The 27531-nt window shown below is 39.0% G+C and overlaps 2 protein-coding genes across 3 annotated transcripts; both read left to right on the top strand.

Moving 5' to 3' along the window:
- The first annotated feature begins 688 nt into the window (after positions 1–688).
- LOC143847009 (tubulin alpha-3 chain-like) lies at positions 689–6472 on the top strand. The gene is made up of 5 exons (XM_077355661.1): positions 689–873; positions 3148–3362; positions 3465–3664; positions 4888–5396; positions 5938–6472. Exons 1-5 carry the CDS (start codon positions 761–763, stop codon positions 6248–6250), a joined length of 1350 nt encoding a protein of 449 aa, XP_077211776.1. The 5' UTR covers positions 689–760; the 3' UTR covers positions 6251–6472.
- A 350-nt stretch (positions 6473–6822) lies between these two features.
- On the top strand, positions 6823–24935 carry LOC143847010 (uncharacterized). 2 transcript variants are annotated; one of them, XM_077355662.1, is made up of 5 exons: positions 6823–7187; positions 7681–7915; positions 23618–23793; positions 23906–24197; positions 24702–24935. In XM_077355662.1, the coding sequence occupies exons 1-5, from the start codon at positions 7112–7114 to the stop codon at positions 24757–24759; spliced, it is 837 nt and encodes a 278-aa protein (XP_077211777.1). In that variant the 5' UTR covers positions 6823–7111; the 3' UTR covers positions 24760–24935. The 2 variants fall into 2 exon arrangements, with proteins under 2 accessions (XP_077211777.1, XP_077211778.1); XM_077355663.1 differs by having other exon boundaries at positions 6838–7204.
- The last annotated feature ends 2596 nt before the right edge of the window (positions 24936–27531 follow it).

The following is a 27531-nucleotide window of genomic DNA, read 5'->3' as shown; positions in this document are numbered from 1 at the left end:
CCAATGTTTGAGCTCAGTTTGGTTGCAGGTATTACCTTGTAGAGTAGTGGTGTAAGTAGTCAGCAAGGAGGAGATATGCCTTGGATTTACTTGGAACTTACCCTGTTGGGAGGAGACAAGGGTGACACTTCATCGGACATAGAAAATGGTTAAAGTAGAAGACTTCCAAACAAGGGGGTTTTGCTGATGTGGTATCCAAATGCCAGGTAAAGCCCCAGTCATTCTGGCGTTGTATTCAGCGCAAGAATAAAACCACCGTGGCTTTTTCGTTAATCCGTAAGAGAACGTGGGCAGGTGTGGATTTCCAGCGAGAAACAGCTAAGCTTTCGCCTTTCGTCACCTTCACGTGTATTTATTTTCCGTGAAATGACGATACTATCCTCAAAATCTCATACCTAAGTCTCGATTCTCCAATGGCATTTTTGTCATCCAGTGATTCTTTCTTAAATGTCGGCCGTTTTCTGTTTGGAAAACAGCCGTGGGGCCAGAAACATCAGGATATTTTTGTGGCCCCCATAACGCACTCCAAAATTTTAGGGAGATAATTTTAGCCCCCGTGCAGGATAATGCGCCTCCCTGTTAACATAAATTGTGGGGGCAAACTTTAACCCTTTTTGTCTGAGGTCGTTCCGATCCCGACCCAACACTTCGATGTATAATGCACGGCTGAGATGAATCTCGGCTGACAAAATTTTCTGCTAAATAGAGAAAGAGAGAGAGGAAAAAATTAGGGTTAGGGTTTTTTGGAGAATCGAGAGAAATGAGAGAGATAATCAGCATCCACATCGGACAAGCAGGAATTCAGGTCGGGAATTCATGTTGGGAACTGTACTGCCTCGAGCATGGAATTCAACCTGATGGAATCATGCCTAGGTCTGTAAATTTTTCCCATTTTTTCGATAATTTTGTGCTTCTTTGTTTTTTTGCCAGATCCTGCTTTTAATCTTCGTTTTTTGCGAGAAAGTTTCCTTTTTGCGGTGTAAGAATTAGATTTCCTAGATGCATTAGAACTTATGCTCTTAGTTTCTGTAATTTTGTCATTTTGTTTCTACTTTTGCGATTTTTTATTTTTTTTTGTGCGTCTGAATAGGATAAGCTTGGATCAGTTGAAATGGAATTCGTTTTTTTTTTTTTTGCGGTAATTTTGTAGTTTTTTTTTCCCATTGGCATTGATTTTTTTTATGTAGTTTTCAAGTTTTATTGGATGAATTAAGAGCCTTGTTGGTCGATCTGCGATGATTTTTATATCTGCATTTGGTTTTTTTTTTTTCATATTGTGATGGACGCTGGATCGAATCTGAATGATTTTGCAGTCTATTTTTTTGTTAATTCCTTTATTTTTAGATTTCAATTGGATTTATTGGAAAATTGGAAGTAATGTTGAGCCTTTGTTAGAATTTCTCGTTTTTCTCGGTATTATTTGTGGTAGAAGTTATTTGATTTTCTGTGAATTGGAATGATCTGCGCTTTTGGTTTGATTTTTCAGATGTGTTATCGAAGCGAGAGAATTTCAAGGATTCTATCGTTTTTCTTATCTCCTATTTTACTTCTCATGGTTTTGTCTCTTTTACAGATCTCTTCCTGTGCTAGTTTTGTTGTTCAAACGAGCAAATGGATAGGGTGTATGAATTCAAACGAATTTTTGGAGTTATTGGATTTTTATGGTGTTAAAAAAGTGGAATTTGTTTGACTCGCTTATGTTGATTAGGGTTTATCTTGTCGTTTCCCTTGTATTTTTTTTGGGATCTTAGAATAATTGTGAACAGTTTTGTTGTTTTACATCTTTGCCGCTTGGGCAGGTATCAAATAGTTTTGTCTGTTGTCACCGGAGAACTTGTTCCATTTGTAGGATTTATCTTGTCGTTGAGTTTTCTATCTGGTTTATGGGAAACGACCAGTTGAATGACTGAGCTTTGTTAATTTTTGAACTCTGATTGTTTCTGTTTTTCTAGAATGGAAGTAGAATGTTTCCGAGACATTTTTGAAGTTCTTGGATTTTGACAGGCTATTGGCTATTTTCTTTTTGCTATTCTTGGGAAACATGGGCTATCTTGGTTTAGTTTTTATGTATTTTTGGTCAAATTTTCAGTTGTCAAGTTAATTTTCATTCTTATCTGGAATCTTCTTTTTTAGCTGTTTTCAAAGTACAGAATGTAGGGATTTTTAATTCGACGTAACTTTATCGTGTTTTTGTCACCTTGCCAATTAATGTCCTAATTCTTGAATAAAATAAAATCTCGAATTGCTATTATTCTTTGAGCAAGTGAAAATCATTTAGACTAAAAGCAAAAGACCAATCATCAAGAATGGAGCACCCTTACAATGAATACCAGATCTAGAATGTTGGCGCATTCTTATTGTTTGAACTCCAACGTTTACCAAGTTATAAACTGACAGCTTCCTTATGTTTGTGGATATGGGAAGTCTTTCCTATGTTGAATGGAAGGATAAAATACTTGATCTCTTGGTATCTTGAAAATTCTCACTGCAATGCTAGAATGCTATCTGAAGGTCGCCTGGTAGCATTTTTTAAAAACTATTATTAATATTTTAATTTTGATCACTTGGAAGCGTCTACTTTTCCGCTGCGTTTACAGTGAGTGTCTTTTCTCATTTTATATTTAAAACATTTTGAATCATTTTCTGAAATATAAAAACATTTTGTTTTCTCATTTTGGTTGGCAATGCTATTTTATAGGCCTTTAATAATCTTACGGTCGCATAGTGAGGTTTTCTGTTGCTTGAGTTTTGTGTGTTTAACACTTACAGATTTATGTTACTGTTGCTGAAATTGGAAAGGTCTCTGTCTCTTTTGAGATTCATTGATGATTGCTGCTGCTTGACGGGTGATGATAATGTGAAATGCCTTTGTTTTGGTGCATGGAATTTTTTTTGACCTAAATGTTGGTGGGCTTGCACTTAGGTAGAAGGATTTTGATATCTATAGCTTTAATTTTCAACCTATTTGAACGGGTCATATTCAATTCAGTTAGTAATATTTACACTGATATGTAGGCATGTTTTATGATCGTGGTGTGATCCCTCTGTCTTTTTTCCCGCCTTTCCTTTGCATTGAAAGTTGTAGTGATGAGTTCATCTTTGAGACTCAATCACAGTAGAACCTTATGTGCTCTCTCCTCTTGACAGTGATAAATCAGTAGGTGTTGCACATGATGCTTTCAACACCTTCTTCAGTGAAACTGGTGCTGGCAAACATGTTCCCAGAGCTATATTTGTTGATCTGGAGCCCACCGTCATTGACGAAGTTAGAACTGGGACTTACAGGCAACTTTTTCATCCAGAACAACTTATTTCTGGCAAGGAAGATGCTGCTAATAATTTTGCCAGAGGACATTATACTGGTAATTTTTTGTCCTCCTTCTAAGCTTCAAGGTCCATTTGAGTGCAATGCTTATTTTACACATTTTTTTGGGTTTAAATTGGTTTTCGTTTATGAGTTGCAGTGGGGAAGGAAATTGTTGATCTATGCCTTGACCGGGTGCGGAAATTAGCAGATAATTGCACTGGTTTGCAAGGATTTTTGGTTTTTAGTGCTGTTGGTGGTGGCACTGGATCTGGTTTGGGTTCCTTACTGTTAGAGCGTTTATCCGTGGATTATGGGAAAAAGTCAAAACTTGGGTTCACCATTTATCCATCTCCACAGGTAACAATACTTCACGGGACCTTTTAAACTTTTGAGTTTATGTTGAATCATTTTGGATGTCATTTTCTTTATCTTACACACAAGGGGCATTTTAGTCTCTCAACATATTACCTTTATGTTATTGTTCTGATTTAATAGTAGGATATAAGCCTTTATGGCCAAACACAGAGACACACATATTGGAGATTGGGGATAATGCTCCCATTTCCCAAAACCCGGGAGTGGATTATACGGATATGGGTATCCAATGTAATATTTGTTGTTGATACTGGTTACAAATGCCACTGTTTAAAAGCTCCTTGAGTCAATTATCTACTCGCCCAAGTCGATTCCCGTTTACCTTTGTTCAGTTCTCGTCCCGGGTCCAAGTTTTGCACATAGAAGCACGAAGTGGGTGAAGGGAGCGGGGGCGGGGGCGAGGAAGCGTGGGGTCTAGAAGAGTCTAAGGTTGGGAGCACCGTGGGAGCGTTAATGTAATATTTTCATCATCTTCGTATAAATCTTTCAAAATTTAAGTACATCAAAAGTAGTAATTTCTAACTGTCTTCATTTTTATGTTCTCTTTCCTCATGCCTTCTGAAGATTTGCTTCCTGGTTGCTCTAATGAAGTACTTTGAACAGTTGGAGGAGTTTGATACAAGTAAGTTGGTGAGGGGGTTACAAATAGAGTACTAGGGGAGGGGGTTGGGATCGCAATGGGAGTGGTTTCCATCTCTTCGGGATCGTGCTCCTTGGAAGCTCCTTCCGAAGGAGCGCCGAATCAAGGTTCCGAGTCGGGAACATCACCCCGAGGGAAGATTCCTGCCTCTTAGGTTTTGACCTACCAAGTCAATTAGAACACCTTTGACTCACCTCGGGTAATGATAAATTTAGCGTGCCAATCATTGACCCGTCCGGGTTGATTCTTTTTTTTACGTGGTCGAGCTCTTTCCTTAGTCCAAGTTTTGAAACCTTGTTCAATACCATGTCCATACCAATTCACTAGGTGCTTTTATCCCATCAATGCCAGGGAATCCCAAGCCATTAGCATTAGCTAGTCAGGGTGATATTATTAATTTCTATTTCTTTTTTTTCCCATCAATGAAATTTTGAGTTTCTTTCTTCAATTTTGGTTACTAAACCAGCTGTCCGTGACGCCTGAATTATGTGCTCTAGAATCGCACCCCTTTGTGGGTTTTATGTATGTGAATTTCCACTTATGTGGGCTACTTCCTTAATTGCAGGTTTCTACAGCAGTTGTGGAGCCTTACAACAGTGTACTTTCGACTCATTCCCTGCTCGAACACACGGATGTTGCAATTCTTTTGGACAATGAAGCTATTTATGATATCTGTAGGAGATCCCTAGATATCGAGAGACCAACCTACACCAACTTGAATAGGTTGATATCTCAAATTATATCGTCTTTGACTACATCTCTGAGGTTTGATGGAGCAATAAATGTCGATGTTACCGAGTTCCAAACCAACCTTGTACCATATCCCCGAATCCATTTCATGCTTTCCTCATATGCCCCCGTTATCTCAGCGGAGAAAGCATATCATGAACAGCTATCAATTCCCGAAATCACAAACGCAGTGTTCGAGCCTTCGAGCATGATGGCGAAATGTGATCCAAGGCATGGGAAATACATGGCCTGTTGTTTAATGTACCGTGGAGATGTTGTGCCCAAGGATGTGAATGCTGCCGTTGCAACCATTAAAACCAAGCGAACTGTTCAGTTTGTCGACTGGTGAGCTTCCAATTAACATTACTTAGTAGGCAGTTTCTGTTGAGGGTCAAGGAATTTTGGTTTTGGTGAAAATTTCGGCCCAAATCTTTTAAATTTCGTGGAAAAGTTTCGGGTTCTCTAAACTTTCATTGGAAATTTCTGCGAAATCCTGAAAAAAAAATGATTCCATGCGGATTCTGTTTCGGTCTTGGTGGAAATTTGAAAATCCGAAATTTTAACCGAAATATTTTCTTTTCTTTCGAAATTTAAACCTTGTGTTCCACACGAAAGCAAAGATCCCACATTGGATAAGTGAACGGATGCGGATAGGCTTTGTAAGGACTTGGGCACCCTCCCCTTAGCGGCTGGATTTTAAGGGTGAGTTCTACCCGGGTCCCAACAGTTTCTTGATCAATAAGCTGTAAAAATCCAGTCTATGATGCCGCAGTTTCTCTTCTTGTTTTTTTTTTGGTTTAAATGGAACAATCCAAATGAGAAATGCTGTTTTTGTTTTGTCTCTCTCTTTCCTTTTTCTCAGTTGATATGGATGGTGGAATTGCAGGTGCCCAACCGGTTTCAAGTGCGGAATCAACTATCAGCCTCCGACCGTGGTTCCAGGGGGTGATCTAGCCAAGGTCCAGCGAGCCGTTTGCATGATCAGTAACAACACGGCAGTGGCAGAAGTGTTCGCACGCATTGACCACAAATTTGATCTCATGTATTCCAAGCGTGCATTCGTCCACTGGTATGTCGGAGAAGGGATGGAAGAAGGGGAGTTCTCCGAAGCCCGTGAGGATTTGGCTGCCCTAGAGAAAGACTACGAGGAAGTCGGGGCTGAGGGCGTTGAAGATGATGATGAAGGCGAAGATTATTAAGGGCGTTCAATCCTTATTTTGGGCAGATCTTGTGGCCGTTGGAAATGGAATTACATACTTTGGTTCTGTATTATTTTTTTTCTGTTGTGTGTTTTCTTTTTCATTTCCCAAATGCTATATAAGCTATGGGCCTGCATCTTTTTGCTATATGTTTCTGTCTTTTCACAGTAATGCTATTTCCTGCTACCTGCTTAGCAAATGAAATGATATCACATGCCCACATCCCGGAGTTTCTCATCTTTTTCAGCACTGTACCTTCGAAATGCCTACAAATCTTTGGTCGCCTAGGATCCACTTTCGCACAGATTTATGTCTCTCATGCAACAGCGGGCCTGCGAAATGCCTTCTGCATGGTCCCTAGCAAATCCCTTAAACTTTAGATGTTATTAAACGTGCTACTGATATTGTCACTACCATGTTATGATAATTGCGCAGACTCATCTTGTATTTTATCATTCAAACAATTGTAAAAAAGTTAAAAACAGATAATACAAAGCTGAGTTGGTGCAATTATTAAAACATGGTAGTGTCAATAGCAATAGCATTTCTTCCACTTATTTGTGACGAAAGTGATGTCCTGTTTTTTTGTTTGTAAGGAAAATGTTAACCGCACAGCCATGTTTTAATAATTGTAACAAACATTTTATTTTTTTCCAGGTAAGCTAGGCTACAGACTTTGTCACTGTCTATAAATAATAAAAGACAAAATGAGTTAGTGCAATTATCAAAACTTTGTTAGGGTATATTCTCGGTTCCTCTCTGGGTCTCTACAGCAGCACTCGAATGAGAACCCTTTCACTGGCTTTCCTGCTAATTGGGTCGCGTTCTACTGAGTAAAACAACAGACAGAAGGGCAGAGACATGGTTTTTTGTGCAAAATTCGCAGGAAGATTGAGCCTTTTCCAGTCTTTTTATGCTCAATCCTCATCTTTCAGAGGTGCTCTTTACAAAATCGTCAGTTCCTTTTCCTTCTTCTTTAATAACTCTCCTTTTACCTATTTTTCAGCTTCACAGCCCCAAAACTTGGGAGTTTATTTATTATCTCTTCCACCCATCTCGTCTTTTTTTTTTTATTACTCTGTCTCTCTTTTTTTACTTCAAAACCCAATACTAATTATCCAAAAAATTTATCCCTCCCTATCCATCTTGTTTTGTGTCTTTCTTACACTATTTGTTTGGCTTTAAAATCCAATTTCGTGGTTTCATTCGAATTTTTATTTTCTCACTTCTTTCTTCTGTCTTATTTTTGCCATTTTCTGCTCCAAAACCCAACTTCATGACACTTCTCTGTTTTTTTCGCCTGCCAAAAGTTGGAATTTTAATCTATCCATACCCTTTTACTCTTTTCTTTTTCTTTTTTTCTTTTTTTGCCATTTATTACTGTTTTTCTAGCTTCAGACCCACACTCTGGGTATTTATTTAATTTTCAGGTCTGCCAAAGTTTATTAGTTTCCGTTCTCTGCATCGAAACCCGGATTTTAGAAAGGTTTTTCCAAAGAAAATGGAGTGTAATTTGAAGAGATGCAATGCCGATGTGGAGGTCAATGGCGGAGTCGTTCTTCCTGCCACAGAAGATCACTTGGAAGAAGCTATTGGAGCAATCAAAGAAGGGAAAGTAATCGCCGTGCCAACAGATACCCTTTACGGATTCGCTTGTGATGCCTGGTACGAGATGACACTCTTTTTCTATCAAGGTTTTATATTTTGGTTTCGTTTGGAAATTTCGGTCGAATTCCTATAAAATTAAGGAAACATATGCAAATGATAGAATTTAAAGATGAAACTTCAGGAAATGCTAGAATTAGGACAAATACACACTTAAACAATCATATTAGAATAACAACCATCCAAAATAGTTTAAAAACATCGAAGTATCAAACACCTAGTGACATGCACTGTCACCCATGTCTGATAATTTAGTACACACCAAATTTCACAATCATAGTATATCACTACTACACTTACAATTTTTGTTTATGCATTTCGGTCGCTTCGGTTCCGATTTTGGTGAGGGAAAATTCTCAGTCATTTCGTATCAGTTTCTTTGGAAATTTAAAACCATGCTTTTTATGGCATATTTTATCCCTTATGAAGATGTCTTTTTTCTTCTCATGTTTAGGGATTTGTAGAGCTGAAAACTTATAGTTGTCATTAGAAATGCCAATAATTATGCTTTCTACCATTGTTTTGAAAATCCTAGATGAAAACTTTCTCGTTTTGTTGGGTGACTGGAAGCCAAGAACACTGAACTTCTGTTTCAGAAAAAACATTCACTAGGGAACCCAATGAGAAGGGGAAGGGGATGAAATGAAGAAGTTATAATCCTCTAGAAATCTAGACCAAGGGGATTAAATATATGAGAGGAAGGAAGTGTAGAAACTATGAGAACTTGAAATTTCGGAGCTGACTCAACTCTATCAACTGTCAAGACTTGGGTCATGTTTTGTAAGTTGGTCACTGTAAACTTTAACAAAAAAAAAATAGATCAAGTACTTGAAAACTTGCAATTACTCTGTAAACCCAGGTTAGTACATAACTTTTTGAAAATCAGATTATGTCATAATAAACTTGAAAAAGGTAGGTTGAATGCTCGATTGAGTTTTGAGTCAACTCAGATTTGGTCTCTCAATGAGACTGAATCATGTTTTCAGTTTGCACTGATTGCACATGGAAGAGTGACTAATTATGACCTAAAAATCCATTTCACATGCCCTGTAGCAAATTGGGGGACACTTCTCAACATCAGTGATCAATTAATTTGGTATCTGTTTTTTATTTTTTATACTCTTCCGGACTGACAACAGTATAATTTCATATTTTACTAAAGCCTTACAAAGTATAACATTCCAAGAGATTTGACCCAAGTTTCAAGAATCTCAAAATCCATTAGCAACTGTATTGGCCTCTGTAAATATGACTAGCCAGGGAACTGTTAAAAAATAAAATGAAAATCCATGTCTATAGGAAGTACTGTTTAGGGACTGGTGGCTTCAAAGTTCAAACAGACACCAAAAATGCATCCTTGAACAGCAGCAGTGAAAATTCTCAACGTAGGCCCCATTTTTTTCCAGTTAGCAATTGTCTCTAAAACTTTTAATTTGGATTGAAATGATGTCGAATCTATAGTGATTTGAGATCCTAAATTTCAGAATCCCACCCCTCCACACCACCCTTCTCTAGCATTCGTATGAAAGCCTTGAGTTCAATGTTTGGAAATAGCAATGGAGAGGTAGGTAAGGGTGTCAATTTTGGCTCGGGCTCAGAAGCTCGCTCGAGCTCGGCTTGAATCCTTAACGAGCCGAGCCGAGCCCGAGTTAGGCCAGGCTCGGCTCGTTAAGAATTTTATATATATATATATATATATATATATATATATATATATATACACACATACACTAAAAGGGTTGTCCAGGGAGTGAAAGGGGGAGGCAAAATATGTCACTTCTTTTTTGAAACCCCATTTGTTACTTGGACCAAGGTTGCCAGGGCGGGATTCGAAATCGGGATTCGATTCGGGAATCGAAGGTTCCGGGGATGGTTGGGAGCGGGATTCGATTTTTCGCCGGGAAATCGCCGGAGATTCGCCGGGGAGTCGTCGGAGAGCGATAAAAAATTAATAAAAGATAAAATTTAAGGAAAAATACCTGAAAATCAAAATCTAAGCATTCAACTGTACACCATTAAACATAAACATGATTCTCCAAATACTGAAATTATAACAGTTTTTCATTCAGGAGCCAGGAGGCCAGAAGTCCAGGGACCAGGACTCCACCATTAAACAAAAAATTCAGTTTCCAAAAAGCGAAATATCAAAATTATTATAGAATTTCTCGAGTATTTTCAAAAAAACGAAATAAAGTTAGGCTTTTCTCTTTCCCTTCGAATAAGCATGATCAACTCGTCCTCTTCCTTCTCCTCTTCCTTCTACATTTTCTGTAAAGGAAAAGTTTAAATAAATGAATTAATATTTATAAGACTAATATCTTCACTGGGAAATTGCAAGTGCTAAAGATTTTGTACCTCCCCTTGTACGTTCTCCACGCCCCAGGAAACTAGTAATACGACCTTGAGTGTTGGATGGTCGTCCAATTTCAAGTTCCGAGCTACTGACCACTCTTGGAGTCCCAGATCCTGCAGCTTCGTCATTGTCATCTAAGTCACGAATAGTGAGTGAAGGACTCGAAAGTAATGACTGTGATGACGCACGAAATGTAGAAGGTCTAAGGAAATCATCATCGAGATTCTGCCATCGCATATCCTCCATTCTGATAGAGGAGTCATCCATAAGTGGGAGCTCTGGGTTGATGTCCCATTTTCTATTTGGTCCTTCTTTGTATGCAGCCGCATTAAATCTAAATAATAGATTCGAAATTAAATAAATAATCTGACATAAATAATAAAAAACAATTATTGCATGCAAAAACGAAACAAACTTTAAACCTAGATAGGAGTCGAAGATTTGAGTGGATGTACACAAGAGTATCAGCACGATGTGAATTTAAGCGATTACGCTTTACATTGTGTATGAAGCTATACGTGCTCCATACTCTCTCTGCAGAAGATGTGCTGATAGGCTGTGAGAGAATTTTGATGGCCACTAACTGTAACTCTGGTACATGACTTCCATGAAAGTTCCACCATTTGGTCACACACACATTGGGATCTTTCGCATCATCCCTAGCAAATTTACTAGAAAACCTTCCAACCTTTTCTATGAAATCATATAACTGACGTCTAATCATACCACTCATCTCATCATCAGGGGAGAGATCCATAATGGCTTCATATACAGAATCCATGATTTCAGGGTCTTTATCTGAAAATAAAATTGAATAATCGATCAGTCGATAACATAAATGAAGATAAATACAATTACATTATGAAAATTCACAATATGATAAACAATTACATACCTGGGGTGACTCGTTTACCACCGCCTGGTGCTGGAATATTGAGATATGCAGGGTCATAATATTTTGGAGTGAGTACATGAGCCAAGGCATGCATTCGAACATTCATCTTCCCCCATCGTCCCACGACAATACCATGAATATGATTGTACATGTCAGGCACATCTTTCAAGTTATCTTTTATTTGTCCTAACATATTGTCCATGCCTTCATACACTTCTGATATCAGACAGCCTTCTTAGTCAGTGAACTTAATCATTTTATAGACGGGCTTCGTAATTAATAATGCCAATTTTATGCTCATCCAAAATTCATCAGAGACTACACAAGTAGTTGTCATCTCGCCCCTCTCTATCATCACTTTATCGGTGCAAGCATTCAACCAATCTTTCCAAGCATCTGTTAATACTGTCATCTGCAACGCCTCCCTTACATCAAGAAGTCTCTTAAGTGTAGTATAATGCGTTGCAAATCTAGTCTTCGCAACTTTCAGCAACTCAAACTTCGAATTGCTTCTAAATATAGCAAGAGCCTGCGAATAATTGGTAATATATTTGACGACATCCTTGCAGGAACGGTAAGTCTCTTCAATCCAACCTAGGTGTTTATGCTTGGTCAAGTCTTTGAATATCAGATTTAATGTGTGAACCACACAAGGAGACCAAAATATGTGGGGATAAACTTTATTAACCTCTGTCCCAACAAGCTTGCAATTCGCTGCATTATCTGTCAGCACTTGCACAACATTAAAAGGCCCTACTTCTTCAATAGCATCCAACCAAAACTTTGCAATGTTTTTCCCTGATTTCTCCACGGCAGAGAAGTCGTGCGCATAGAGAAACATTGAACCGAACATATTCGATACCAGTACATTAATCAGGGCTTTGTTCTTCACGTTTGTCCATCCATCAGAGACAATAGAAAGCCCATGTTCAGGCCATTTTTCTCTCACAACACCTAGATCTTTTGTTACATTATCTTTCTCATGGTCCAATAAAGTTGTTCTTGCTTTCTCATAAGAAGGCAACTTGTATCCAGGCACAAAATTGGCGGCAGTTATCATCTCTTGAAAATATGGAGATCGGAGGACGTTAAAAGGAATCCCCTTGGCGGCCAAAAATCGCAGCACTTTATGATCAACATCGTCTCTATCCTTTGCTCTAAAAGACTTGCCAAGTGGTGATTCACCAACCTTACTTGAAGAAGTCGCACCGGAGCTGGAAGACTTGCCAAGCATGTCTAATCGTGATTTCTTCAGTGGCAGTCTCCCAGGTAAATTCTCTGCTCTTTGGACTTGGGTTCTGATGTGCTCTTGTAATTGTTTGTCTTTTGCAACTGCACTGCAATATGCTATTCCTTGACCTTGACCTCTTGGTGCTTTCACAAGGTGTGCATGCACCCTTGTATAAGTCCCAGTGTAAACCTTCTTACAGTGCTTACATTTCCACTTTTTGGTTCCCCCATATCCTTCGCTAGCTTTCTTTCCTTTGACTACGTGTGACCATAAAACTGTCGCTGACCTTGCGTTCGGAATCAACACTATGTCCTCGTCATAATCTTCTTCCACATATTCTTCATCATAGTTGTATTCTAGGTCCCCTTCAAAAACTACGTCATCATCACCTACACCTTGGCCTTGAAATTCTTGGTCGACAGTCTCGTCCATCTTTCCTCAATTGCCTCCTGACAAAATCAAATTGTAAAATATTTGAATAGTATGATAGATATTTTCTACTGTGAGTGTCTTACATGCATGCATGCAAGGGTATGCAGCGGTAGGCTCAGGGTTGGGTTTCCATGGGAATTCCCGAGGGTATTCACTATTTTGGGGTAGGGTGAGGGTTGGGTTTCCCGTGGCGCAGTGTCGAATCCATTGGATTTATATCCAACAGACCGTCTTACATGGGAATTCCGGAGGGTATTCACTATTTTGCAGGGGTAGGGTGAGGGTTGGGTTTCCCGTGGCGCAGTGTCGAATCCATTGGATTTATATCCAACAGACCGTCTTACGTGGGAATTCCCGAGGGTATTCACTATTTTGCAGGGGTAGGGTGAGGGTTGGGTTTCCCGTGGCGCAGTGTCGAATCCATTGGATTTATATCCAACTACCATTACATAAGCCCTATTTGATAATGCAAAATAGTAATCAACTAATTAACTATTACATAGATCTGAATATCTGATACCCGTTCAGCAAAATACATCATCAAAATACAAATAAATCACCCCCTTGCCTCACCAGTCATAGAGGCAGCACTTGACTGTGTCTCACCAGTCCCATACCATTCCCAAAAATAGTTGTTCACCTCTCCAGGGGTGGGGTTGTTCTGAACGACAACGATGGTTCGCCGATTCCAGTCTCTATCAATCGCATTCACTATCCTCTTCTTCAAGGATTGAGGGCGAATGGAGTCTGGTACCGAAACATCCATCATCGCTATGTGATGTTGGGCTCCAAAGTACTGTCGGAGGATCCGAAGAGGCAAGTAAAAGGAAGTGCTTTGGAAACCCATTATCCGAACGCACTTCTGACCAAAAGTCTCTAGGACTGCAGAGGAAATGGGAGCCCATGGGAGAGTTCACTCAATGTCCTTACTTTCGCGACCCTTAAGCCATAGAGCCCAACTGTCCTGATCATTGAATGAAACCAACACCTCCCGAGTATTAAAACTCCTCGTCCAGGCTCGTCTTGGCAAAGGTGGTGGAGCCAAAATTCGTAATCTCTCCACTAGCCAAACCTAAATAAAAAAAAGTTAGAAACAATAATTATCCATAACCAAGTACATCATTCAAGCATTTTTAATAAACCATCCAATACTTACATAAAGAATGACGGAACTTCCCAAGAAGTCAGATCCAGTAGATCGGCGAGCACTATCTAGGCTATCAAAAAGTTCCGCTAAGACAGTAGGAGCTAGATTTGTACCTTGGCGAACTTGATCAACCAAGTCTACAAAATATAATGGAATCAAGTCTGATGACTCTGATCGGCCCGGAAAGAGAAACATTGGATAAGCACATAATGCTAATGCATTTTCACGGCAACGACGATACTCCATATCCAGTTCTCTACTTGGTGAAAAGACTTGTACTAGCTTATGCACGAAAATACTACTTGCCTGACGGTAGTGACCTAGGGACTTATGTGGCACCCCAATCAGACGGCTCAATGCCTTATCATATCCTCCCTTAAAGGAAGGCTTGAACATGGGACCATCAGGAGAAATGCGGAGCATCATGCAAATATCTTCATGAGTCGGACAAAGCTCTTGCATTCCAAAATGAAACACATGCAAATCTGGATCCCAACAACTGATTGCGGCACGAATCAAACCCCAATCAACACAGACAGTGGTAATATTGCGTAAGGTGCAGAGGCCCGCCGTGCCAAGATTAACTCCTTCCACTTGATGCAACCCATTGATCCATGCCAGTAAACCATTGTTGGAGACTTCAGCCATTCCGCTCGCCATCACTCATAAAGGCCCCTTGTAGGCTCGTTATGTAGTCTCGTTACTCTCGTACTATTATCGAATGACAAATGATAAACAATATCTTATTATATCAAAAGATAGGCTAATAAGATACGCCCACCGTAAGTCAGAGAGAAATTGAGTTTGTACAACTACAACTACAATGCTACAATCAGCAATTCAGCACATTCAATTTGAGTCGGACACAAAAAATCAACAATTCAGCACATTCAATCATAAACAATATTTGATAAAAATATTTTTGCACAATGCTACAATCAGCTCATTCAATCTAAATAATATTCAATTTTGAACTCAAACTCAATTCTCAAATTCTAAAATTAATTGGGCCTAAATGTAATTTTGAAAAATCACTTAGTTGTGCAATATTAAAAATTTTAAACATGGTAGTGCTAAACTGCTAACATCAGTAGCCAAAAGCCACTGCCAAACCCAAAGTTATCAACACTACTGTATTTTGAATCTTTGATGCGGGCACTCCTCAGTCCTCAGTCCTCACTTTATTAAAAATTTAAAAATATGGTATGGCCTGCACTACAGGATGATCCAAACCGTCCATTAGATGGGCCACGGCCTAAATAGGTTGGGCCCCAAAAATCATTTCCATAGGTTGATCCTAACCCTCCGATCTATAGAGGGTTAGGATCAACTCTCAAACATTCAGATCGGAGGGTTTGAGAGTTGATCCTAACCCTCTAATCTATAGAGGGTTAGGATCAACCTATGGAAATGATTTTTGGGGCAAAAAAACTTTTTTAGGCCGTGGCCCATCTAATGGACGGTTTGGATTATCCTGTGGTGCGGGCCATGCCATACTTTTTAATAAAAATACAAAAAATCAAAAATCATGGATTATCCAAAGTTCCAAACCGTGAGGATTATCCACGGTTTGGATTATCCTGTGGTGCGGGCCATGCCGTGAGGAGTGCCCTCATCAAAAATTCAAAAATCAAAATGCATGAGTCAACCGACCATTTCACAGAAACTGTGAGAGAATGGTTTCTCACAGAAACCATCCACACAGAAAACCCATCCCTTTTTTTTGTTTTTTCAAAAAAAATAGAAAAAAATATATAATACATACCTTCTCTTCTTCTTCTTCTTCTTCTTCTTCTTGCCGGCGAGAGAGAGGGGCGGCAGCGAGAGAGGAAAGGGGGAGAGGAGCGGCTGTGAGGAGGAAGAGAAGAGGGTTTTTTCTTTTTTGATTTTTTCGTTTTTTAGGATTTTATTAGCTGTTATAGGTTTTAAATTGAAATTACAAAAATAACCCCACTCAAAATATCACCCTTACGGTTAAAAATAGGCTATAAATGTAATTTCACGTCAAAAAATTGGGATTCGCGATTCCCATCACTAAAAGACCGGATTTGATCTTATGGGAATCGCGGTTTTAAATTATGTGATTCCCGAATCCAAATGACTAAAAACCGCGGATTTTATTTCCATAAAACGCGTATTTACTATTCCCGAATCGCGATTCTGGCGGAAACAGAATTGCGATTCCCAAATTACGATTCGCGATTCCGATGGAATGGATTCGGGATTCCCCAGAATCGGGAAATCGAATCGAATTGCGATTCCGATTCGCGATTCGGGGGAATCGCGAATCCCTAACCCCAGGTGCGAATCCGGCTTCTCTGACTTGGACCACCCCCCTAGTGTAAAAAGAGTAGTCAAATTACACTAGATAGGGCTGTCCAGGGAAGATGAGAGCTGTGAATTTAATATAACCCGAGCTCGATAAGGCTCGCAAGCCTAACCGAACCGAGCCGAGCCGAGCTTTTGAGCTTGACGAGCCAAGCCGAGCCTGGCCAAGCTCGACTCGTTTACACCCCTAGAGGTAGGTGGATATAGCAATGGAGATTTAGGTGGAAGAAATTGATTTCGTGTCGGATTTAATGGGGGTCCACCGGAGCTTGGTGGTGGTGAAAGGTGGAGGCTGCCGGAGATCGGATGGTGAAGATGGCTATCGTGCGCGGTTAGTGGCGCACAATAGCTCTAAGTCTTCGAGTAGGATTTTTGAAAATTGAAATCGCCAACTGGAATGAGGTGGAGAAGTCTGTGTGGCATGGCTGACAGGTATCATGACTTGGTGGGGCCCACAAATATAGCACTTTTGCTTGGATTCGACACAAGTAGGCTACTTGGTAATGTAATGGGGAATGGGGATGGGTAGCATATAACGGATATGTAAGCTACTTCTACTGATTGTAGGGGGCGGTCCTCTTGCAGCCGTTTAGGGGACAACTTGTCCTTTATTTGGCACTTTTTGGAATAATAGTCAATTTTCAAAACAAAAAAAAAATTGGAAATCCTTAGTACCAGAAACCAAGATGAGAATTATGTATGAAAGTTTTTAAGATCGAGTTCTAAGACCTCATTGTAAATGTACGCCTAACTTTGATAATATCTACAAATCGAATTATGTATGAAAGTTTTTAAGAGCGAGTTCTAAGACCTCACTGTAAATGTACGCCTAACTTTGATAATATCTGCAAATCCAGATTAGAAGTAGGAGAGAGGGAGAAAGGGAAACCAAAACTTAGGGAAGCCTTCTATTTTTTTATTTTTTTTATTTTTTTGAGCAGGTAACAAAATTTATTCCATCAAAAAGCGATTACAAGAGGGGAACTGTTAAATTTTAAAGTATATTTTTTGGGTAGCTTTATTTTATTTTTATTTTGAGTGTTGTAGTGAGGGCAAATATGTACTTTTGTGTCCACGGGCATATTGGTCTTTTTGCCTAGCTTGCACATGTGTGAGCCACACATGTTTGCTCCAACTTTTCCCACTACTTCCTATTTCAAATTCAAACCCTACTTGAAACTCTAAACCCACTATCCTAGCATTAAAGTCCCCACTTTCCCATACCCACTATCTCCTACCAAAGCTATTACTTCTCTTTACTTTCCGTTGACTAGCCTATTCTCATTAACTTCATTTTGGTAGAGATTCTCCACAACCTAGACCTCCATTGAACCTCTTTTGTGTGCAAGCTTTCCTCTTGAAGCTTTCTTCTTTTTTTGTGTTCTTTATCTTGTATGTTTTGTTCTTCTCTCATATATTGAAGCACATCTTTTTTGGGCATTGTTCTTCTTCTACTTTGGTTGTTGTTCTTGGGCTAGTGTAAACTTTGGTTTCACTATTTGAGAAGAGGATTTTCCGGTGTGTGAAATCCGTCTTTCTCTATATGGTATCACAGCCACAAGGGTGGTAGTTAGTGCTTGTCAAGATATCCTTGGTGAAGAAGTTCAATCGGTGCTTTGAAGATGGATATGAGTGGAAGGGTTAGTGGACTCGGCATTGAGTTGCTAAATCAATCAAACTACAAGATATGGAGAACATGTATGGAGTCTTATCTTGTGGGAGAAGATTTATGGGAGGTTGTTTGTGGCAATGCCGTTGTAGCTCCGGAAGATATACAAGAAAATGCCGATGTATTGAAGGCAAGGAGGATGAAGAATGCTAAGGCCGAATTTCTTTTGAAGCGGTCTATTTCGCATGACTTGTTTGAGCACATCATTGGGTGTAAATCGGCAAGTGAGATTTGGACTACTTTTGATGGATTGCTCAACAAGAAGAATATGGCTCGTCTACAAATGTTGGAAAATGAGTTGACAAATACTACACAAGGTGGTCTCTCTATTTCTCAATTCTTTTTGAAGATCAAGAATCTTTGTTCGGAGATTTCTCTATTGGATCCGGAAGAGCCTATTTCGGAGGCACGAATGAAGCGGCATATTATTCGTGGGTTGAAAAGAGAGTATATTCCTTATGTTACGTCGATTCAAGGGTGGGATCGACAACCTTTTTTGGTAGAATTTGAAAATCTTCTTGCTTCACAAGAGTCTTTAGCTAGACAAATGGCGGGTTGTTCAATATCCGGGAGTGAAGGAGAAGCATTATTTTCAAGCAACAAGGAGCCTTCCAACAAATATAAACAGAAGAAAAATATTCCAAGTAAAGGTGGAGATGAAGGAGGATCATCCGTTATGGGTAATGAAAACCGAAAGGGTATCAAGTGTTACCGATGTGGTAAACTTGGGCATATACAAAAGAATTGTCGTGTGAAATTGAAGGATCGTAATGTAGCCGAAAATGTTGATGACCGAAAAAATGAAGAAGATTGGGGTAGATGTTTCGTGGCGGAAACTACTACGGTGGGTGCTTTGGCATCCATCTATTTTGAGGATGATTGGATTGTCGATTCCGGTTGTGGGCATCATCTTACCGGCAACGAATCCAAATTCTAGTTCCAAAAATATGAAGGCGACGTTGCTATTATCACGGCGGACAACACTATACATTCGGTAGAGAAAGAATAGGCCATTACCATTGGTGGTGCAAATGAGGATCCTATTACACTTAAGAGTGTGTTTCATGTTCCCGGTATGAAGAAGAATCTTTTCTCGGTTGCAAATGGGGTTGATGAGGGAAATTATATTTTGTTCGGGCCTAAGGAGGTGAAATTTCTTCGGAATATTTCAAGCTTGAAGGCTGATGTTGTCTATACCGGTAAGAGGGTTAAAGATTTATTTGTTTTATCGGCTTCAACTTTATATGTTGATAAAATGAGTACAAATGATGGTGCTTCAATTTGGCATGCTAGATTGGGTCATATTAGCATGGATAAATTGAACGTCATGGTGATTAAGAATCTAGTGAATGGGCTACTAAATTTGAATTCTTTTGGTGGTGGAAAGGTGTGTGAGGGTTGTCAATATGGTAAGGCACATCGTCTTCCATTTGACAAGTCTCTTTCAAGGTGCAAGGCCCCCTTGGAGCTTATCCATAGTGATGTAATGGGACCTTGTAGGACACCTTCACTTTCCGGCTTCCGCTATATGTTGTTATTTGTTGATGATTTTACTAGATTCACATGGGTGTATTTTATAAGGGAGAAATCCGAATCATTGTCTAAGTTTGTTGAGTTCAAGAAGACCGTTGAAGGTGTACTTCACAAGAAGATCAAGCGGTTGAGAACCGATAATGGTGGGGAGTTTACTTCCGATGACTTTTCTATATTTTGCCGTGATCATGGTATACAAAGGGATCTCACTTGTGCCTATACGCCTCAACAAAATGGAGTCGCGGAGATGAAGATTAGGCATCTTGTGGAAACTTTACAAGTTGGTTGCATGCAAAGAACTTACCCAAGGCCTTATGGGCGGAAGGTATGGCATGTGCAACTTATGTGATTAATCGGGTGCCTCTTAGTCCGATTAATATGAAGTCTCCTTATGAGTTGATGTTTGGAGTGAAGCCTAGTGTCAAGCATTTCAAGGTTTTTGGTTCAATTTGCTATGTGCATGTGCCGGATGAAAGGAGAACCAAGTTGGATGCTAAGGCGAAGAAGTGTATTTTCATTGGGTATGATGAAAGGAAGAAAGGTTGGAAGTGCATGGATCCTACAACTCACAAGTCCATTGTTTCAAGAGATGTTGTGTTTGATGAAGTTTCTTCTTATTATGCTTTGGATGGTGGTTCCACTAGTGGTGTGGGTGTAGGTGAGCACATCCTTGTTGAGGTTGAGCCTCAAGCAACAATGAACTTGCCGGTGACACGAAATGTTCTAATGGAATTTTGGTCTTCCTCTTCTTTGCCGATGGGGGAGGAAGGTGATAGGGGGAGTGATGTTGCATGTCACGTTCAAGAAGATGAGCAAAATGAAGAAACTAATGAAGAAGAGTGTAGTGCATCACATCTTAGAAGATCAAAAAGAAAGATTGTCAAGTCGGCACGGTATCGGGATGAAAACATGGTGAGCACTTATTCTTGTTTTCTTTCCGGTCCAATTGATGATAATGAGCCTTCTTGCTTAATGAAGCAAAAGGGGTGAGAGAATGGAAAGATGCTATGAATGAGGAGATAAAGGCACTTGTGAAAAATGAGACTTGGGATCTTGTTCCTAAGCCTAAATATGTGAATCCGGTTACATATAAATGGGTGTACAAATTGAAGTGGAAAGCGAATGGGAGTGTGGATAGATTCAAAGCAAGGTTGGTGGCTAGAGGGTTCTCTCAAAAGTATGGAAAGGATTATGAGAAGACCTTTAGTCCCGTTGCCAAGATGACTTCCGTTCGAATTGCAATTTCATTGACCGCTTGCCATGGTTGGAAATTGTTTCAACTTGATGTGAAAAATGCATTTTTGTATGGTGAGATTGACAAAGACATCTACATGGAGCAACCGCCGAGTTACAATTCAAGTGATCATCCGACTCATGGTTGCAAGCTCAAGAAAGCTCTTTATGGGTTGAAGCAAGCTTCCAGGGCATGGTATGGTAAGATTGTCGAATACTTGCAATTTTGCGGTTATTTTGCTTCTAACTCCGATTCTAGTTTATTTGTGAAGAAAGACAAAGGCTTGCTTGTCATTGTGCTTCTTTACGTCGACGACATGATAGTTACCGGCAACAATGATGTTGAGGTTGCAAAGCTAAGGGGGGAGCTTTCTATTCGTTTTGAGATGAAGGACTTGGGAGAGCTAAGTCACTTTCTTGGCTTGGAGGTGGAAACTTTGAAAGACGGAGTGCTAGTTTCTCAAAAAGGCTATGCGGAGAAATTAGTTAGAAGATTTGGGATGGATCGAAGTAAAAGATCCTCTACTCCTCTTGATCCCAACTTAAAGATAAGGCGGGGAGAAGGCAAGCTTCTTCCGGATGCGCGGCCGTATCGTGCTCTTGTGGGTAGTCTCATCTACTTAACTATCACTAGTCCCGATATTTCTTTTTCCGTTGGGCTTGTTAGTCGCTATATGCAAGCGCCACGAAAACCACACTTGGAGGCGGCAAAGAGAATTTTGAAGTGTGTGAATTCTACCCTTGACTTTGGGTTGCTTTACAAGAAAGGGGTTGTTGATTTTGTGTTGAATGGATTTACCGATGCCGACTATGGAGGGGACTTGGATGATCGAAGATCTACTTCCGGTTATGTGTTTTTGTGTGGATCGGCGGGTGTTTCTTGGTGTAGTAAGAAACAAGACTCGGTGTCTCTTTCAACAACGGAAGCGGAATATAAGGCCGCCGCTCTTGCGTCTCAAGAATGTGTTTGGTTGCAGCGGTTGATTGAAGATGTTCATTTACCTATCCACAAGGCGACGACTATTTTTGGTGACAACCAAAGTGCGCTCAAACTTGCCACAAATCCGGTTTGTCATGCAAGAACAAAGCATATTGAGATCGAGCATCATTTCATTCGTTTCGTGAAAAGGTGTTAGATGGTACAATTGGTGTAAGGGAAGTGAGGAGCAAAGAGAACATTGCCGACATCTTTACCAAGTCACTTTCCAAATGACCATTTGAGCTACTTCGGGGTAAGCTTGGAGTAGTTTCCAAAAAATCACTTTAAGGGGGAGTGTTAAATTTAAAGTATATTTTTTGGGTAGCTTTATTTTATTTTTATTTTGAGTGTTGTAGTGAGGGCAAATATGTACTTTTGTGTCCATGGACATGTTGGTTTTTTTGCCTAGCTTGCACATGTGTGAGCCACACATGTTTGCTCCAACTTTTCCCACTACTTCCTATTTCAAATTCAAACCCTACTTGAAACTCTAAACCCACTATCCTAGCATTAAAGTCCCCACTTTCCCATACCCACTATCTCCTACCAATGCTATTACTTCTCTTTACTTTCCTTGACCAAGCCTATTCTCATGAACTTCATTTTGGTAGAGATTCTCCACAACCTAGACCTCCATTGAAGCTCTCTTGTGTGCAAGCTTTCCTCTTGAAGCTTTCTTCTTTTTATTATTGTTTATCTTGTAGTGTTGTTCTTTCTATCATATATTGAAGCACATCTCTTTTGGGCATTGTTCTTCTTCTACTTGGTTGTTCATCTTGGGCTAGTGTAAACTTTGGTTTCACTATTTGAGAAGAGGATTTTCCGGTGTTGTGAAATCCGTCTTTCACTATCGAGTTCTAAGACCTCATTGTAAATGTACGCCTAACTTTGATAATATCTGCAAATCGAATTATGTATGAAAATTTTTAAGAGCGAGTTCTAAGACCTCATTGTAAATGTACGCCTAACTTTGATAATATCTGCAAATCCATATTAGAAGTAGGAGAGAGGGAGAAAGGGAAACCAAAACTTAGGGAAGCCTTCTATTTTTATTTTTATTTTTGAGCAGGTAACAAAATTTATTCCATCAAAAAGCGATTACAAGAGGGGAACAAGATGTCCCCAACCTGGGACTAAGCCTAAAGCAGAAACAAAACTCCAAAACCCAGCCAAATCCCATTACAATAAGGAAGCCTTCTATTAATGCTTTCAATCACTTTACATGATATGTTATATGCAAAACCAAACTTCAGAAAGTTACATGTAAATTACATTAATGCCACTCATACGAATTCCTCAACCCTATTTGTGATGGTCGTACCCAAGAATTGCATTGGATTATCCTTAGCATGCATGCATGCATTCAAATCATAAGCTCATTCATTCTAGTGGTGTTTTAAGAATATTGTCCTTAAATATGCTGTGAGGCAAGTGGTATTGCACTGTGGTTGAAGTTGACTATAACATCATTTCCTTCATCTTATGTTTAAGATGTATGCCCCCTTGTCTATGATATCAGAAGCTCTGTTGTAGCAGAACAACTTTTCTTAATAATCAATCAAATTGTTTTATGAAAACCAAGTCGCCTTTTTAACTCAACCATTAATTTTCGAAGACCTGATTGAGTGTTTGAACATGGATTTGACGACAGGATCTCCATTATATTTCCAACCCAATAATCGACGAATTTTTCAAATGTTTGCTATTGTTTGCAAATCCTTTCAGCGCCTTTAAAGTTTGATGTCTGATGCCATTGATATGCTTCAGTGAAATTTCTTTGGAGTTATCAATTGTGTTTTGTATAATTTCTGTCTTTTACGAATGGTTACACCTTTTATATGTACGCCTCCCTTGTGAAATATTATATGTATGCTTTTGATTCATGCAAATGTGTTGTAACAGTTCAATGGAAGCAGTTCATAGAATATATGAGATCAAGGGGCGTAAATATACGAGTCCATTGGCAATTTGTGTTTCTGATGTATCAGAGATAACACGTTTCGCTGTCACGGACCATTTGCCTCAGGGGTTGCTCGATAATCTCCTTCCTGGACCTGTCACTGTTGTGCTAAGACGAGGTTCGATGTATGCCCTTACAGAATAAAGCTATTGTAACCAAATGAAAACTATAATTGTACTTTATTTCATTGTTCCTTTTTAACATGTCTTCAAACATTGAGTTTACTGCAGGTGAATCTAGCATCCTTGAGAAGTCTTTAAATCCAGGTTTGGATAGTATAGGAGTTCGAGTTCCAGACTCCAATTTTATCCGAATAATTGCGCGTGCCTCTGGAAGTGCACTGGCCCTTACAAGTGCCAACCTTTCTGGGAAGCCTAGTAGTATCAGCATCAACGATTTTGAGAACCTCTGGCAACATTGTGCCTATGTTTATGATGGTGGCTTGCTTCCCTCCGGGCGTGCTGGATCCACCATTGTAGACCTCTCAATACCAGAAATATACAAGATCCTTAGACCTGGCAGGTATTCATCCAGCTATGTCAGAATCTCATTCCTATAGGCAAACATCCATCATGTACTGTTTTTCTCTCTGCTGGAGCAAACAGTAGAATGAGATTCAATGGGGAAAAAAAAAAACTGTAGAATCGTATTCAATGAATTTATAACTGCACATACTACTGCCCATCCCCCCACTCCCTCACTCAGAAAGCCACGTCAAAAGTTGTTAATTTTGCTTGAATTCAGAAATATTGTGTATCTTTACCTGTACATGACCCACATTTATGTGATCAACTGAACTACCTTAGTAACAGTGATTAATGGAACTTGTTTAATTACTTTAAATAATAGAAAATTGAAAATAAGAGTTGCAACTAATTCATTTTTTGTACAAGTGATAAGGCTACATCACCATCAAATCCACCATGAGGAGAGTTTATCGTTATTTATTATATTTATTCAAGTATTATGGATTATAATTGTATAGATTATTGATAGTGCATTAATAATGATGTCCTTATACTGCAGTGCAATGGAAGAAACTGTAGCAATCCTTGAGAGATTCCACCTTGAAAAATCTTCTTGAGAATATGGGAATCATTCCTATGGTTCTGCTGGTGTTAGATTTCCAGGTCTCTATCTTTTTTTTGTTCTGTTCATCACTCTAGTTTGACTTAAGGGTAAGTGTCGATGTAAGACCTTATTTTTAACTTAATAATGAATCTTTAGCTGACCTTTCATAGCAGATTAGTGTTGGGGCTTGATGCTGCTGCTTTATGTCCTGTGTTTTAGTTTTATTTATGGTTCGCAGATCTCTATGTATTTCCTCTTCAATTTCTTTTTAGTTCTTGAAGGTTTGCTAGTTTTATATCTGTCTTAATTAATGTCTTTCAAAGTGGACTTAGTGCGCCGTTACCTTCAAAAATTCTTATTTGCAAAGCCTGCCAATTTTGGCAGTATCCAAAGAGGCCGTTACACTCTCAATCTAATGGTATTTTCCCTCTATTTTAGTTGGGGACTTGTCCATGCTGTAGTGGTTATATTACGTAGGATTTGTGAAATGGTTTTTTTTTTCTTTTTGCAATACTCTGCTATAGTGTATGTATTATGTATAAATATTTACATAAATTACACGTAAAATGTCCTATTTATTGTATTCTCTTACATGTGCAACAATGTGTGTCACTATGTGACCAGGCCATGTTCTATTCTTTGGATTTCTAGGATGCTGATGGCAAAGAAATTCCAATCAAAGGTGCCTAGCCTTATCAGATTCTGCCTTTTTTTATCCATCTCACATCAATAACTCGACCCCTTCTATTCGGTTGATTAAGGATGCTCTTGATGAATTTGAGATAATGGCCGGCTTAAAAGCTACATAGTTGGATCTCATCCTTCAGAGACTACGAGTGTAATAGGAGCATCTATCGACTTAGTGGATTTATTCAAATGCCGGAATAAGAGTCAAAGACCAAATCTGTAAGCCCACTTGGGTACTGAGCATTTACCTGTAAGAACTGAATTGCCTAACATATTTAGTTTAGAAAAAAGAGAGATCTTATATTTCGCATTTCAACTTAAAATGCATCATAAGGAATGGTCTGGTCTTGTGCAATGATTGTAATTCCATACTGATTTTTAAGGGGAATTATAAGAGATACCCAATCTATGCCCACCCATGACATTCAGTACTATCCAAACCCTTCATTTTCATCTGATAGATTGGATTGTGGAAATAGGATGATCAGAAAATCACACTTAATCGACTACAGGATCAACTTGTGAGAAAAATGGAGTTAGTTATTGCAGTCCATGTTCGTTAAAACAATGCTTCAGCCTTATCTGAGACAAATTTGGGATCAGTCTTGGGATTGATGGAAGAGGTATGACCCGGTGCAAAGTGGTCCACAAATAACTAATGGAAACGGTGCTTAAGTAATATATTCTTTCCAAGAAAACCTCGTTAGCTCTGTTTCTTTCCAAGTAAAATGGGGAGAAAACAAAATTTACTTCAATTTTCCCACTGTTTCTTTTTTTATGTAATTTGGGCAAAATATATTGTATCCAAGAGAAATTTCCATAGAAATTGCATTATATTTCTAAAATATCGATTGACTTAGATGAAAATTTGAAAACAAGCAAAATGCCTTCTTATTCCCTTTTTTTTTTTTTTTACCTCCACCACCTGGGACAGAGCCAGGGGGTCCAAGTGGGCAATTGTCCCAAATTATACTCTCTCTCTCTCTCTCTCTCTCTCAAGTAACGACCGGAGTGTTAGCTGACAGAAAAACGATGAATCAAATGTCATATTATGTCCTCAGAAGGTATTTTGAGGGCTGGCTGTTGCATGAGAGCAGCCACATAGGCTCACTTTTCCAACAGATTTTGTCTTATTCATGAGGTGGCTGCTCTCTAATGCAACAGCCAGCCTTCAAAATGCCTTCTTGGATGGTCCCTAGCAAACCCAATATCGAATATGAAATAAGATTAACACAAGAACAAACAGGAAAAAATCTAAAATTATAAAAGGGAAGAAGATGATTAAAAAGAATAGAAACAAAGAAAATGTGGAAGAACAGATAACAATTGTAAGATACAAATTTTGGACTGAAAATTTTGTTGTACCACAATAAATTTTATTTTTTTAGCACTCTTAAAGCTTTTCCACGCTGTGCTAAAACTTCTACCTCTAAAAAAAATTTCGCCAAAAATCATTTTCACCTTCAAAAATTCTTTTCTACATTTTTCTTCCGAGTCAGTCTGTTTTAATTCTTCCTCCTTTTGTCTTTATTTTCTCTATTTTTTTTCCTATTTGTCTCCATCTTCCCTTAATAATCCCATTCTCTGTGAAGTACTCAGTAGATACTACAAAAAAAAATATAACAATAAAGTTTCCTTCCTCACTTAGTCCGTTCATGCGTTCATGCAAAGAATCACTATTAGAATACTACTTCAGCACAACAATCCTAAAATATGAGAGAGAGAGAGAGAGAGAGAGAGAGAGAGAGAGAGAGAGAGAGGGGGGGGAGGATTTATACAAGAAAAAAGAGGAAATGAAAAAGAAGATGAAGATAAACAGTAAAAAAATCCTAAAAAGATTAAAAGAATGGTAAAAATCCTAAAAAGAAGTAAAAAAAATTTTTTAAAAAAAAAAGGAGAGGGAAAAGAGGAGGAAGAATTGGTGAAAATCGAAAGTTACAATAAAGTTCTCCCCTTTCCCCATCCTCCTCAGCCCCTCTCTTATCACGACAATCTAATTTTCCAGTGAAAAACAAAAAATGTATGCCTGCATTGTAAAATTTTCAAGAGGATATAAAGAGAAACAAGGAAATAATAAATTCAGCACCGAAAAGTACAC

The sequence above is a fragment of the Tasmannia lanceolata genome, unplaced genomic scaffold (assembly GCF_043159265.1).
Source record: "Tasmannia lanceolata isolate RefF3 unplaced genomic scaffold, GAP_Taslan_0.1 ptg000015l, whole genome shotgun sequence".
NCBI lineage: Eukaryota > Viridiplantae > Streptophyta > Magnoliopsida > Canellales > Winteraceae > Tasmannia > Tasmannia lanceolata.
This window is presented reverse-complemented; position numbering and strand designations above follow the sequence as displayed.